General features: G+C 54.2%; 1 protein-coding gene across 1 annotated transcript in view; it reads left to right on the forward strand.

The window, feature by feature from the left end:
* LOC309578971 (ankyrin repeat and fibronectin type-III domain-containing protein 1-like) overlaps positions 1 to 2,674 on the forward strand; it is a gene marked incomplete at its 5' end in the record, with an annotated part of 190,096 nt that extends 187,422 nt beyond the window's left edge. The window contains one exon of the mRNA XM_082291954.1: positions 1,519 to 2,674. Within this exon, the coding sequence (XP_082148080.1) occupies positions 1,519 to 1,806 (288 nt within the window). The 3' untranslated portion in view covers positions 1,807 to 2,674. The remainder of the gene's footprint in view (positions 1 to 1,518) is intronic.
* Positions 2,675 to 14,757: the final 12,083 nt, after the last annotated feature.

Genomic DNA, 14,757 nt, shown 5'->3' on the forward strand with positions numbered 1-14,757 from the left:
CAGCCTTCCCCGTTAGCGAAGGGAGACCCGGAGCCTTTTGTCTCCAGCCTGTGGCAACTCCAGTGGCAGAAGCCACGTCAGTTCCAGATGGAGGAGCAGGCAGAGCTCTTTCCACGCTCCTTCGGCTTCAGCTGGAGCAGTTGTGTGACATGACTCCTCTCCATGAGGGCCTTGCTGCCGAGGGCTGAGCCCCCAGCTCTGACCACTCACACCTACTCCAGGTGGGATCCCCCATGGAGGGCATCCCCCAGGACACACATATTGGGCAGGTCCCCCTCTGGCTTTGTGGCCTCCTTTGGTCCTAGGCATGGAGATCCTTCCCCTGTTGAAATTTCTCTTCCGAGACATTCCTGGTGCCCAGGACTGAGGATGATGGAGCAGAAAATCATTAAATCATGGACTGGTTTGGGTTGAAAGCAACCCTAAAGGAATGGCAGAAGAAGAACAGAGCCAACAGGCTGATTGGTTTATTGCTGGGGAGGTTTGATAGCCAGTTGTCTCTGCACCCGCCAGGACATCCTAGCAGAGACAACTCTGCCTTGCAGGATTATTTTCCATTTGAGGAATGCCCATGGATTTCTGTGGAGCTGAAGCGCAGCCCTCGGGTTCTTGGCGGGCTGCCCACGCAGCTTTTGAAGTTGCAAAGCTCTGGACACGCCTGCTTGAAAGCGTTTTACGATGTTCTCCTTGAAGAAAGGCGAGTTCAAAGGCACGGCTCCTCGGCTGGTGTAAATCAGCTGAGCCCTGCCATGGCTGTTCAGGGCTGGCAGCGCTCACGTGGGCCCAGGGCTGGGACCACCCCGCCGGGGCAGCGCTCCTGGCACTCCGCAAGCCCTCACAGATGTGCCAAAGGAAACGCTGCCTTGCCTGGGTGAGGATGGATGTCCTGCCTTTGGGCCTTTGAAGCTAAGCAGCAGCTCCTGGCGTTAGCTGCCCAGGGCCCTGATGAGCTCATTTTCTTGAGAGGATTTGGATTCAGAGGGCTGTCCCCAAGGAAGCGGAGGGCAAGGGTAGCTGTTGGTGGGAGAACCCCAACCTTCTGCACAGGATGAAATTTAGTGCCACGTTCCAAAGAGGTTCCTGTTCAGTTTGGCAGAGCTGTTGTGGTCCAGCTGGTCTGAGGGTGTGGACCCTGCTCACAAGAGGGACTTCACACAGATCTCTCCATGGTGCCAGGAATACGACAGGGACTGTCCCTCTCCAGCTACAGGTGGTGAGGTGGTGGGACAGCCTGAGCGGAGCTGTAGGTGACACATGCAGGGGTTGAGTGGCAAGGGCTTGAAGAGAGCAGTGGAGGCAGGAGAGCAGTCCTGGCATGCTGGGACACTCCCTGGGCATTCCCTCCGTGTGGTGTGCCCGTGGCTCTGTGCCAGGCTGCTGCCACCTGCTCACGGGCACCACTGGGGCAGCTGTTCCTCCACCCTCACCATTCCTCCACGCCATGTGCTGCCTTCGGCCCCTGGTCCTGCTCATTCCTCCCCCTTACCATCCCTTTCTCCCGCCTCTCTCTCTCCGCAGCTGCACATCACCGGCCAGACACCTGCCAGGGAGCTGGTGAAGCTGGTGGTGCTGGAGATGAACAGCATCTCGCGGGACGTGCTGGGTGGCTCAGCCGCCGTCTGCTACGGCGAGGAGCAGCTGGAGCACTTCGGACTGGTGTTCGCTGCCGACGAGAGCGAGCGGTGGCTCCCCGATGACTTCCTGCCTCTGTCCCTGCACACCAGCCAGCCCGAGGGGCGGTTCTACGTCCGCATCAAGGAGACGTCCCCGCTGCTGCTCCAGTACGGGCCGGCGACCACCGTATGAGAGGAGGAGAGCCCACGGGACGGCACGGAGACCTCGGCTTGCAGAGAGCAGACAGCTCGTCTCTGATGCTTCCTCCTTCCACAGACACCCTCTCATCAGGCGTCCGCGGGGTGGAATGGGATCATACTGGGTTGTGTGTTATTTGTTTGTGCTATTTTTTAAATTTTTTTTTTTAACCAAAGAGACATCGAGACTCAGTTTTTCTGACTGGAGAAGAGGAGGGTGGAGTGCGGAGACCTCAGAGCTCAGGAGGAATCTCTGCAGGAATGGAATTTTTGAAAGTAAACATTTTTAAGGAGAAAGAGGGGGGGGAGAGAGAGAGAGGAAAAAATATTACAAGAAGAAGCAGCAATACATTTATTTTTTTCCCTTTCTTTTTTTTCTGAAGAACCTTGTTTGGGATTCACTGAAGGCAAAGCCACAGAGGATTGCTGGGGAGGGCTGTGGTGCCAGTGAGGAGAGGGCACAAGCCACCAGGACAACCCTGGGAAGGGTGTTTTCCTATCTGCCCTCCTTTCACTGCACCTGGAGAAATGATTCTTGCACACAGTTCTTGGAACAAAATTATATTAGTATTTTTATTCTGAAAAAACGTCAATAATCATTGTGCCAGAGCCACTGGAGCTGGGTAAAGGTGAAGATCCTCTGACTTGTGTCCAAGGCTAAAGAAACCCATGCAGCCAGCCCCCTGCACTCGCAGATGTGTCAGTACCACACTAGAGGTTTGCTATAGGGCATCTCCTGCAACCCCCTGGGCTTCCCTGTCCCCCTGGGTGCCGTTTTGTTCTGGTGATTGTGCTTCTCTTGTACGTCCTACAGCATGACATTTTGTTAGCCACTAGGTCTCCTGTTAACAAGGTTACTTTTCTGATCTCCTGTGGTCCATAGTAAAGACGACTGCTGCTGACTGCATATCACTTGTCCTTCTTGTGGCTCGGTGCGTAGCATTCCATCATCCATCCCCCAAACCAGCCCCAATTCCAAGGGCTGGCCTCCTCTTTCCCAGGAGTGTTTAGTGGGATGCTTTCCACGCCGAGCAGCGTTACATTGACACACAGATCACACGTGTGGGAGCAAAGTACAAGTGAAAAATGCTCTTCTGGGCTTCATTGCTCCGATAAGATAAGCCTGGGCATGCCAAGGCATCACCTCCACGGGGTGGTGGAACCCCAGAGCCGTAGGGCTGGATGCCTTGGTCTGGTCCTGCAGCCTCCACAGAGGGAAGAACCCCAGGAGAGGAGCAGGGATGGCAGTGAGAGCTCACGGCTGTGTCACAGCTGGCACAAACACTGCAGGCAAGGTGCCGGTCTGGCACTCCTTGGCAAGGTGAGGCTCCTGATGCTGATGCCCCTGCAGCAGCCACCTCGCTGCCCTTCTCCTGGCATGGAGGGGTCAGGGCTGGGCAGCAGCCCCCGTCGCTGGGTGCCAGGGCGCAGGAGGGGCTCTGTGGGCATCCACATGGGTCGGCTGTCGCTCTGCAGAGGTTCCTCATTCCTCACCTTGCGGCAGCCAGTGTGGCACGGGCAGGGATGTATCCCAGCACGAACCCTTCCTGCCCCACGTCAGAGCCACTGTGGAGGGGAGGATCCTGTGCCAGCCCCTCAGCTGGTGCAAATCAACCAGCACCACATTGACGTCACTGCAGGCACCGCCATGGGATGTGGAGGCGAGCGACAAAGGAACATTTTAAAGGCACTTCTCCCATCTCCTCTCTCCTTTGCTTGTCTTCTGCCTCAAGTTAAAACCAATCCCACTCTCCCAGGTCAAGGAAGAAATGGGTTGGTGAGTGTAGATGTTCCCGTGGTGTTTGTCCTTGTTGGGCATCCACAGGCACTGACATCCCAAAGAGGCAGGAGCTGCAGGGTGGCCCTGCCCTTTGCGTGTGTCACCTACGGATGCTCAGAGCCTGAGGCAGGGCAGAGGGAAGGCACAACTGGTGGAAAACTAAGTGGCTTTTTGGAAGTCAGAGTGAATTGAGTGTTAGATCAGGGCTATGTACAGAAAGCTACATCTGTGTCCCTGATGCTCCTCAGCATGGAGCCGTGCAACTCCCGATGCCCTTTTATTTGACCCCAGAAGGGAAAAAGACCTCCCCTTTCCTTAAGAAAGCCCTGCTCCATCAAGAGAGATGGAGCCATGACCCAAAGCCAGGCACTGGTCTTTGGGGTGGGCCTGGGACCCTCTGCAGCTGGGGGCTGGTTGCCCCGACCTCTGTGCAGAGCTGTGCCCATGGAAGGGTCTCGGTGGCCGTGCAAAGCTCTCTGCAGGAGCTGCTCTGACCACACAGCAGCTTGGATCCCTTGGCTGCAGGGAACAGGGGGGGACCTCCTCCCCTTGCCTGGGAGAGGAAGAGGGAAGGAGCAGGGGCCTGGTAGGAGCAGAGTTGGATGCAAAGTGGGAAGGGCAGGAGTTGCACAGCTGTTGTGTGGGAAGCCTCACAGCCAGGGGCACGGGGATGTGTGATGTCCTGATGTAACACACTCCTCACAGAATCACAGAAGATTTAGGGTTGGGAGGGACCCCCGGAGATCACACAGTCCAACCCCCTGCCCAGGCAGGGTCACCCGGAGCAGGTGACACTGGAACACATCCAGGTGGGTTTCGAATGTCTTGAGAGAGAAGAAGCACCAGACCCTCCCTGGGCAGCTGTTCCAGGGCTTTGCCACCGTCCATGGAAAGAAGTTCTTCCTACTGTTGAGGTGGAACTTCATGTGGTTTTGTTTTATGGTCATTACTCCTCCTGTCCCTGAGCTCCACTAAAAAGTCTGGCACCATCCTCTTGGCACCTGCCTTGGAGATGTTTGTATGGATTGATGGGATCCCCTCTCAGTCTTCTCTTCTCCAGACTGACCAGGCACAGCCCCCCAGTGTCTCCTCACAAGGAGGTGCTCCAGACCCCTCATCATCTTTGTGGCCTCTGCTGCACAACATTCCTTGAAGAATGGCACTTGCAAGGTGGTTGCCTCTTTCCACTTTCTCCTTCTCTCCCTGGGTGGTTTCATGGGCACATCCCAATGTTTTCTTTCTGAACAGGCTGTTGAGCCTTCAGATGCTCTCCTGCTCTTCCCCACAGTCAAGGAACGGGAGTAGAAAGCAGCAGGCTCTGTCTGTGGCAGTTTTTAAGGCTTCCATCTCAGTGCTGGGGCTGTGGGAGCCACGGTGGCTCTTTGAGGTGGTGTGACGAGGTGTGGGGTGAGGGGCAGCCAGGGCACTCAACCCCGGCGGCAGCAGGATTCAGGGTTAGCCCTGGTAGGTCTCCTTGCACTGGTGCAGGGGACTGGTGAAGGGGTTTTCTCTGTTGGCACTCGCTCTGGCCATGTGCACCATGGCACAGGTGAGGGAGGGGAATCCCCAAAGCACCTGAGCTCAGCCCTGCTCTCTCCCGTCATGGAAGCTGGGAGAGGCATCGTTTCGCTTGTAGCATCCCTTTCCTCCAGTATTTAATGAGCAAAGCAGGTGGGAATCCCGGAGGGCTGGGGAACAGACCTGTGTCACCCAGCACTGCCAGACATGGGCACTGCCAGTACCCAGGCACAGAGACACCTGTACGTGTACGTGCACTCCCCTTTGTGCCAGGCACCCGCCTGAACCCAGGTGAGCACCTCTAGTGCTTGCTAACCCCTCTGCACTGGTATCATGGAATCAGGGAATCGCTCAGGTTGGAAAATCGCTCTAGGATCATGGAGTCCAACCTTTCATCCAGCACTGCCAGGGCCACCACTAACCCATGCTCCCAAGTACCACATCACATGGCTCTTAAATCTCTCCAAGCTGCCCTGGGCAGCTGTGCCAGTGCCTGACCACCCTTCCCATGAAGAGATTTCCCCAATATCCAACCTAAACCTCCCCTGGCCCAGCCTGAGGCCGTTCCCTCTCCTCCTGTCCCTGTTCCCTGGCAGCAGAGCCCGACCCCCCCGGCTGCCCCCTCCTGTCAGGGACTTGTGCAGAGCCACAAGGTCCCCCCTGAGCCTCCTTTGCTCCAGGCTGAGCCCCTTTCCCAGCTCCCTCAGCCGCTCCTGGTGCTCCAGCCCCTTCCCCAGCTCTGTTCCCTTCTCTGGACATGCTCCAGCCCCTCAATGTCCTTCCTGTCATGAGGGCCCCAGGACTGCCCCCAGGATTTGGGTTGTGGCCTCACCAGTGGCCCAGCACAGAGGCACTGTCACCATGCAGGTCCTTCTGGACACACTGACACCACCCCAACACCCTGCACACGACAATCCCACATCCTGGAGATGTGCATCCTTAAAAATCCCATCTGGGCTGCAGTGGGTCTGAGTTCCTCTGGGAGGTGGGAAGAAGCAGTGGACACCACAGGGGGATGCATTTCCCAGCTTCCCTTGGAGGCAGGGGACATTCTACTCTTCCAGGTGCCATGGAGCACCAAGAGATGATGCCGCAGAACAATTCGTACTTTTTGAGGGTTTTTTGTCTCTTTGTCATCATCATTTCTATTGGCACATAAATGCGGATCAGTGCATTGGTTTTTGCTCCTGGGCACAGAGAAGCAAAGTATGAACCTGTCCGGGTGGACAAAGAGGTCTCCTCCCTTCACTTGGAGGCAGGCCCAGGTCCAGGATCACAGCAAGGGAAACCAGAGTTCTTCCGTGCAGCTTGATGGGAATGTGTTCATTTCCACTGCCAAAGGAGCCATGCCTCAGTGGTATCCTGCTCACATCGTGTGAATTCATAGAAATAAACCCGAATTGTGGCACTGAATTTCCTCCCCAAAATCAGGAGCTTGTTGGCATCAGTTCTGAAGTATCTGATTTGCTTTTCTCCCATCCAAAGGGAGTTGCTCAGTTTATCTGACATGAATCCAGGTTTGCGCTTCCCAAAGTTTGCTCTCTGAGTCTGAGACATGGGGGTATTTTGTTCAGGGGTTTTTTTAGGTTTTTTTGAGGTTTTTTGAGTTTTTCTTTACTCCTCACCTCTATTTATTCTTTTTTTTTGCCTGGGACACTTCTTCTTTCCTTAGTTCTGGTTATAGGGGATGGCTGAAGAGCTGCTGTGATGGCACAGAGGTGAGACGCTCCGAATCCTCCTCGCTGAAGGCAGTGAAAGCCTTTGTCCCCTCAAACAGGAGTGAGAACATGAGCAGCCATCCAAAAGAGCGTGGAAGTTCCAGGGCTATCCCAGCACATGCAATTACTGAGTTAATTAGTTCTCTGTCATCTGTAGGAACTCTGAGCAGTGGCAGGGGCTGTTTGCCCCCGGAGCTTATGAGCAGCGTTGCTGTGTGACTGAAAGGTGCTGTGATGGGATTTGTGCTGCTGAAACGAGGGGTTGCAGGGTGCCCACACCTTCTGTCCCCTGCCCAGGTGCCCACAGAAGATGCAGCTCTGCAGAGCAAAACCCTGTTGGCCTGAGGCTCGTGTCCAGGAGCCTTTGCTCAGGATCTCAGTCTTCCCTGGAAACCACACACTGGTCTGCTCTGTGCGCTGTGGGCAAAACCACTTCCCATGTGGAACCGGGCTGGACAGCACGGATTTTAGAGCAAGATTGAAATTTCCCAACCACAAAGACACTTGGGCTGGAGGAGATGAGAGTCTGGGTAGCATTAGCACCATCAGAAAGCTCCGGATGACTTTGGTGTGTCTAGGATTTTTTGGCTTGAGGTTCTCCAAACCCACGTACGGACCAGGCAGGAAACAGCTCTTTCCATCCCAAGAAAATTCCTGGGACACAGGGAAGTCTTCTGTTCCCAAAGCAACCTGAAAAACAAAATGCTGTGAAAACAGGAACTGAGAATACAAAGATACAAATTCATGAGGAAGCAGCAGTGCATTATTTTATTTTATTTCTACTTAAAAAGGAAAAGCAAACCAGGTTTTTTTTCACCCTAACTCACTTTCATTGAAACATGGAAACAAACCAGTGACTATCTACAAGTTTATTCTAACTCAAGAATTTTGGAGGATACCTTCTGTTGAAACCAAGAACCCTTTATGAACATTTATATTATGGGTAAAATTGCATTTTTTGGTGGGAGGAAGAAAGAAAAACCCAACAGATAATGTGTTCAGACAATGTTTTTGTATCAGTATTCCCTCAAGCCCCAGTTTAATGCCATAGATCATAAACCACATGCTCAAAGCTGAGTGTGCACTTTCTGTCTCAGGCTTCAAAGAACATTTGAAGATGCAAATGTGCTTGTCCTGAAGTAGTTTAATTTGATCTGCACATGAAGATAGCAACAAATTATGATTCTGCTCTTCTTTCTTTGATAGTTTTTAAACTGATGAAGTGCAGTCCTCGACTTCACAGAATCCCAGGATGGTTCAGGTTGGAAGGAACCCTAAAGCTCATCCCATCCCACCCCCTGCCATGGGCAGGGACACCTTCCACTGGCCCAGGCTGCTCCAAGCCCCATCCAGCCTGGCCTTGGACACTGCCAGGGATCCAGGGGCAGCCACAGCGGCACTGGGCACCCTGTGCCAGGGCCTGCCCACCCTCCCAGGGAACAATTCCTTCCCAATATCCCATCCAGCCCTGCCCTCTGGCACTGGGAAGCCATTCCCTGTGTCCTGTCCCTCCATGCCTTGTCCCAGTCCCTCTGCAGCTCTCCTGGAGCCCCTTTAGGCCCTGCAAAGGGCTCTGAGGTGTCCCTGGAGCCTTCTCTTGTCCAGGTGAGCACCCCCAGCTCTCCCAGCCTGGCTCCAGAGCAGAGGGGCTCCAGCCCTTGGGGCATCTCCGTGGCCTCCTCTGGAGTTGTTCCAGCAGTTCCACATCCTCCTTATGCCAAGGACCCCAGACCTGGAGGCAGCTCTGTAGGTGGGGTCTCACCTAAAGAGCTGAAGATGCAGCCCAGGACACAGCTGACTCTCTGGGCTGTGAGCACATGTCCAGCCTCTCAGTCACCAGTTTCCCCACCTTCCACCTGTGTCAGCCCCCAGGACACCCCAGGCTGGAGCTGGCTGCCCAGCCTGCTGAGGATCACAGCAGTTCCTCCGTCGCGGCGCTCTTTGCTGTGGCAGGAATAGCTGTGCGTGCTGCTCTGGGCCCAGGCACATTCTTCTCTCCACCAAAGCCCCGTGTGGAGCCAGCCACAGCCAAACCACAACAGAGCACTCTGCAAACAAATGTCACCGCTCCTGCTGCAGTTGTACAGGAGCCATCACCACGCTGCTATCGGTTAACGTGACTCCCAGTGTTTTCCCTTAACACAGCTGGTTTCCAACAACTCCTCAACACTGGAAATCAAATGCACTAGGTGCCAGGTCGTGGAAATCCATCCCCCGGAGCCCCTGGCCATGATGCGTGGAGAAGGAGGCAGAGAAGGGTGAGGTGTCCTGGAAGGGATTAGAGTGTGTGCTGTGGTTCACAGGTGAGTGATGTGGTGGGACAGAGTGCTGTGGCCACAGGTGTTCTGATATTCCCTATTCCCAGTCCCAGCTCTGCTGCTCCTGCTCCTCCACGAGCAGCCACTCAGTAAAGAATCTGTACTAAGAACAAACCCAGCCTGGTGCCATCCACTGATGCAAGGCTCAGCAGGTCACAGATGGAGGTTTCCATACAAGAGCACGGCAGAGATGAGGTCCCTGCTGGATTGTCACTCTCACAAAGGTTTGCCCTGCAATTTCACAATTAAACTGGAATCAGGTGCCAAAGTCTGCTAAATTTATCTTAAAGGACATGGGAAATGAGCTACTAATTATAGATCCATGTATCTGGATCTGTGGGCAGGCCCTGGCACAGGGTGCCCAGAGCAGCTGGGGCTGCCCCTGGATCCCTGGCAGTGCCCAAGGCCAGGTTGGACACTGGGGCTTGGAGCAGCCTGGGCTAGTGGAAGGTGTCCCTGCCATGGCAGGTGGGGGAGGGGGCGTGTGGAACAAAATGAGCTTTAAGGCCTTTCCAACCCAAACCGATCTGTGGTTCCATGATTTTATGGTATCTTTAAAGAATAGGTCCCTTGGGTGACTTTTAGTAGAACAGCCCCAAGTACCGTATGTGTTTGGGCACAGAAGCAAGGGACAGAGAACATTCCGAGGTGCCACTGCTATCCCTGTAAAACATGACTCTGGATCTCACTCCAAGGATGGCAGACAGGCCCTGGTCATTCCCAATTTATCCTCTTGCAGGAGCTGCCTGGTCCTGCTACCCTGGCTGTTGCAAGCATCAAGTGAGAAACCACGGTGAGGTGGTGGTGCCCAGTACACCCTGACCAGGAAGAAGGGTGGGAAGAGAGAGGTGGATGGGCTGCCTGCGTGGTGGGACCCTGTGCTGCCAGGTTTCACCAGGGGGTTCAGATTTCTTGGTGTCTAACGAAGGGGAAGAGCCTGATGTGGGGTCAGCGGTCTAGGCTGAGAACTGAGCATGGATGATCGGTGCACCCAAGCTCTCTCAGCGATTTCAGTCCCAGGTTTCATTGTTTTGATTGAAAATGGACACATACCTTTCTGCCCCAGGCTGAAACACAAATATTTGTAGTGGGTCTGGGATGTAGGACTGGCTGGCTCAGAGCCAGCTGGTGCCATTGCTGCCATGCAAGCAGAGATGGAGGCCTGCTAGCAAAAGGCTGTGGTCCCTTGCTGGTCACCCCTGAGGGCACAAGGCTGTGCATGGTGATCCTGACAGGCAGTTTGGACACTGCCAGGGGCTGGGATTCCTGAATGCCCATAGTTTAAGTAAATTAGAAGGAGAAGACACAATGCAGAGTCTCTAAGAAACACCAGTCTGGACAATTTTGTAGTGGTGTTTCCTTCCAGATGGCTTTCCCAACCTTCCTGCTTTGCTGGGTTAACTGAAGGTCAAGTCTCAGTGAAGTCAACTGGAGAGTTGCCCCGGGCACTGGTGGGACCGGGGTTTGGCCTGGGAGCACGCTGCTGGGCATGGGGAGGGGATTTGCCACTACAGCCTCTCCTAGCAAGTGCACAGGCAGCAGGTCCCCCCATGGCTTGGGTGCTGTTTTCTGGTCTGCATGGTGATGAGCAGCTGAGCAGGGACACTCGCTCCCTCCGTCGGCAGCTCTCTCCCATTTCCACGTGTGGCTGGTACACGACAGACCAAGCCCTTTTTGATTTGTCATCAATTCTGGGTGACTTCACGAAGCCAAGCTCTGTTGCGCTGTCATGCTCTGGCTGGAAGTGGCTTTGAACGGGTGTTTAATGAAGATGTTAATTGATAGCACGTGGGGAGGAATCTGAGCTGCTCTGAGCTGTCTCGGAGCTCCTCAGATCCCAGAGCCATCATCCCCTTCAAAACAGAACAGAAGAAGAGTTATTACAAAACAAATCATGTTTGTATAGGCGCTTAAAAAAATAGTCCTCTCCAGCTCTGTTAAGCTCATGTTACTGGCAGGGCTGAACTGGAGAGACCATGTGGGCCACGGAGCGCCTTCAGCAAATTAAACCAGCATCCAAAGGAGAAACGAGGCACTGCAGTCCAGATCCCGTCCAGACTGCAGCAACGCAGCGCGACACCCAGGGGCTGCAGGTCCCACTCTGCTTGGCCAGGGGCCTGCTCCTGGAAATGTCCATCCCTGGAGGAAGGGGGACTTCTGCCCACGGGGAGCCCTTGCTTTCCTGTTGAGGACCCTCAGCCCCAGCGCTTCGGGGAGCTGGAGGTTGTTCAGCGCTCGGCTCCGGCGTTCTGGCAGCCATGGCTCATGCAGACTCCGTCCTCTCTGCCCAGACGTGCGCTAAGGAGCTGGAGCTCCGTCCTTCCGGACGTGTATTTTCTCTCAGCTGACGGTGCGCATCCGGCTCTGGCCACAGCTGGAGAGGTCCTCTTCCCGACAGGGCTGGGGCTGCCTACTGGCCACCAACTGCAACCCCACTGTTCTTCTCCGTGACTTTGTGTAGAAAGTGCTCCTATTCCTCACCTGGTCCAAGTTACCTGCACCCCCTTTCGCTGCCCAGCACACTGCAGGGAGACTGGGCAGGATGCAATATTTTGAGACCTCTTCCCATCCGACAAATTGGATTGGAATTGGCTGGTGGACTGAGAAGTTATTAGGAACAGACACCCCCAGACAATGCGATTGCACAAGCTTCATTTCCTTAGAAAAGCAGGCCAACAGCGCAGGAGTCTGTCAAGTAAACATGTTGATTCCAGGGTCTTTCGGCGCTGCTCGCAGGAAGGAGCACAGCGCTGGCGCCCGGCCTGCACCTCCAAATGCTGCCTCTCGCTCAGGGACGCCTGGACGCAGCTCGTCTGTCGGAGGACTGGCAGTGTTGGAGCGGAGGGTGTGCTGCTTGTGGCTCTTGGCAATGGCCAACAGCCCAAATCTTTCCCAAGGCAGGCAGGGTGGATGATGTGGGGTGAGCCACTGACTGTTCTGGGATACCAGTGGGGCTGGACCAGAAGCATTAGACTCCAGCCCTGCCCAGAAGGGGGTGAGTACAGAACGTCGTGGTGTTCATATCCAGAGCCATCCATCCTTCACACTCAGGAAGGTGCAGGAGGATGAGATCTCCCCATGGTGTACGGTCCCTGCAGTGCAGCCTCTCTGGATTCCAGCTTGCCTTCCGGCTGCGGCTCAGAGCTGGGTACCTTGGGGCTTTCCTTCTCCCTTTCTTTCCCCCAGCCACTTATCCCTGTGCTTCCCAGCCCCTGGAGTTACAGCCTCCCTGAAGCCAGGCTGGAGGAAGATCTCTTGCAACACTGGAATGCTCTGCAGTCATTACCTCCCTCCCTAGAAATTTTTGGGGTCAGAGGACATAAGTCTCAGTAATCGTCCAACAACGTCAATGGAGCTCCGTTGATTTACACCAGCTGAGGATCAAACCCCTCCCTTTCCTCTCCCATATTTAAGATATTTTCCAGACTTCAGACATATACAGAGGAGGGAGTTGATGGCTCCTGGGCTGTTGAAGAGGTTCCAGCTTTGGTCATGGCCTGGAGTAACAGGAATAAGGTGGCTACCCTGGCTCTGCCTCTGCATGGAAAAGCTGTGCTCCTGCGGTGTGCTGGCCCTCGAGCTGGCACACTGGCTGGGGCAGGCATTAGGGGGCACACACATGCTGAAGGTCTCTTCAGGCTGAGATGCGGCTCTGCCACCATTTCTCTCATGGCCAGCACCAGCATGGCCAGAACTAATTGCCATTGCTGCTCCATAGTGTGCTATGGACCCCACAGCTTCAGTTCTTCATTTCTGCAGCCAGCCACAACAAAACCCAGCCCACTGAAACCTTGCACGATCCACCTTGGGGCTCAACACATCCCTCCTCAAGCCTTTGCCAAGCAGGACATCACTGTCACAGGGCCGCCGGCGTCGGAGCAGCTGTGCTGAGTTCAGGATGCACCACCAGGGACCGGAAAACCCAGACACCTTGAGCACAGCCCTGTCTAAGAACAGGAAAAAACCACCCATGAGTCTTGAGGCAGCATCAGTTTGGATAACAGTGACAGTCTGTAACAGTGAAAGTTCATTCTGAGCCCAGTGTTTTGGTCTGGGCAGCTGGGCCAGTCCTGAGGGGAAGCGCCATTAATGTTGCTGATAGCTGGATCCAATTTATAAGGCGCTCAGCAGAGACAATCATCAGGGAAGGAGACAAATAATCTTCAGGCAATTAAATTTAATTGTTCCATCTGAAGATTATTTATCTCCCTGCCTGATGAATGTCTCCTCGAAGCGCCTAATAAATTGGATCCAGCTATCACTGATAGTGGCTGCTTTTCCCTGGCAGCGGTGAAGGGTGTGGAGAGCAGAGCAGCGCTCAGCTCTGTGTGTTGCTTATGATCTGTCACCTCAGAACATCTTTTTAGCAGACTTGAAAGTGTCCACAGGCTTTATCCATACCCAGCACTGGTGCAGAGAGCTTGGCAGTCCTGGGCTGGGTCGTGCGAAAGCTCCCAGACCAAGGGACTGGGTGGAATGAGGTCCTGTTTGGATCGGTATTGGGCTATAATGTGAGGCATCAGGGAGGATTTTTGAGTCCCTCTGTCTGTCTGTCTCTGCTTCATTTGCTTCTGGTCTGGCTGTGTCTGGAAAGGGACAGGGAGGAAGAAGGGGAGGAAGCTCTGCCGGCAGGAGGTGGGTGAGAGGTGACATGCTGCAGCCCAGGGTTTCGGACAAGGGTCTCCCGTGGGATCGTGGAGCGTGGCATCACTCCTGGAAACCCCCCTGGCTTCTCCATCCCTGCCAGAGAACACCTCACGCCTGGAGCAGGTTAGGTTAGAGCTGGCACAAGACCTGTTTCTTTTATCCAGCTTCTCTTCCCATTGCAAACACAGGATGTGCCTTTGAAGTCATCCCTTTCTCATGGCTTTGCTTGTTTGTAACCCACGTGGAAACGGGTCTGCATTGCCTGGAGAACCCAAGACATCCATCCAACAGACCCAGGTGAATTAAATGAAGTCTCAGAAAGCAGTGCAGTCAGGAAATCTTATCGGGAAGGGGGAAGGCTCATCGGTGAGGAGTGTGTGGAGCTCCTCTCTCCAGAGACAAAGAGCAGCAGTGGAGCAGGTGTTGCTCTGGCTGCTCTGATTCCAGGAGACAGGACAGGTGACCTTCGTTCACCATCATTACCCACCCGGACAGTGAATTCCATCTGTGCTCAGAGAATCATAGAAGTGTTAGGGTGGGAAAAGCACTCTAAGATCATCAAGTCCAATCCTCAACCCAGCACTACCAAGGCACCACTAAACCATGTCCACATGTTCCCAGAGCTCCTTACAGACTTGTAAGGTCTGTAAGGTCACTCGAGCTGTGAGCCCCTGTCCTGCCTGCAGCCCGTTATCAGAACGGACTGCAGGCTGGGAGTGACAGCGAAATCTTGGGAGTCTGTGGGTGTTCTGAGGGACTGTGTGCCTTTCTACAATCGTGTCTCTATTCACCATCCAAACGTTGAATAGTTCAGTAGTATTTAATTAGCATACAATAACTGTCCCATTGAATTTGATGGAATACATAATTTTGGAATGCTATTTGCAGTGCTAGTTTTCTTACAGAAATCCATGTGTCAGAGCTTTATCCATTATTATAGTCTTTAAAATAGGCAGATGTGCCTT

This window comes from Coloeus monedula (assembly GCF_965178545.1).
Source record: "Coloeus monedula genome assembly, chromosome: 16".
Lineage (NCBI taxonomy): Eukaryota > Metazoa > Chordata > Aves > Passeriformes > Corvidae > Coloeus > Coloeus monedula.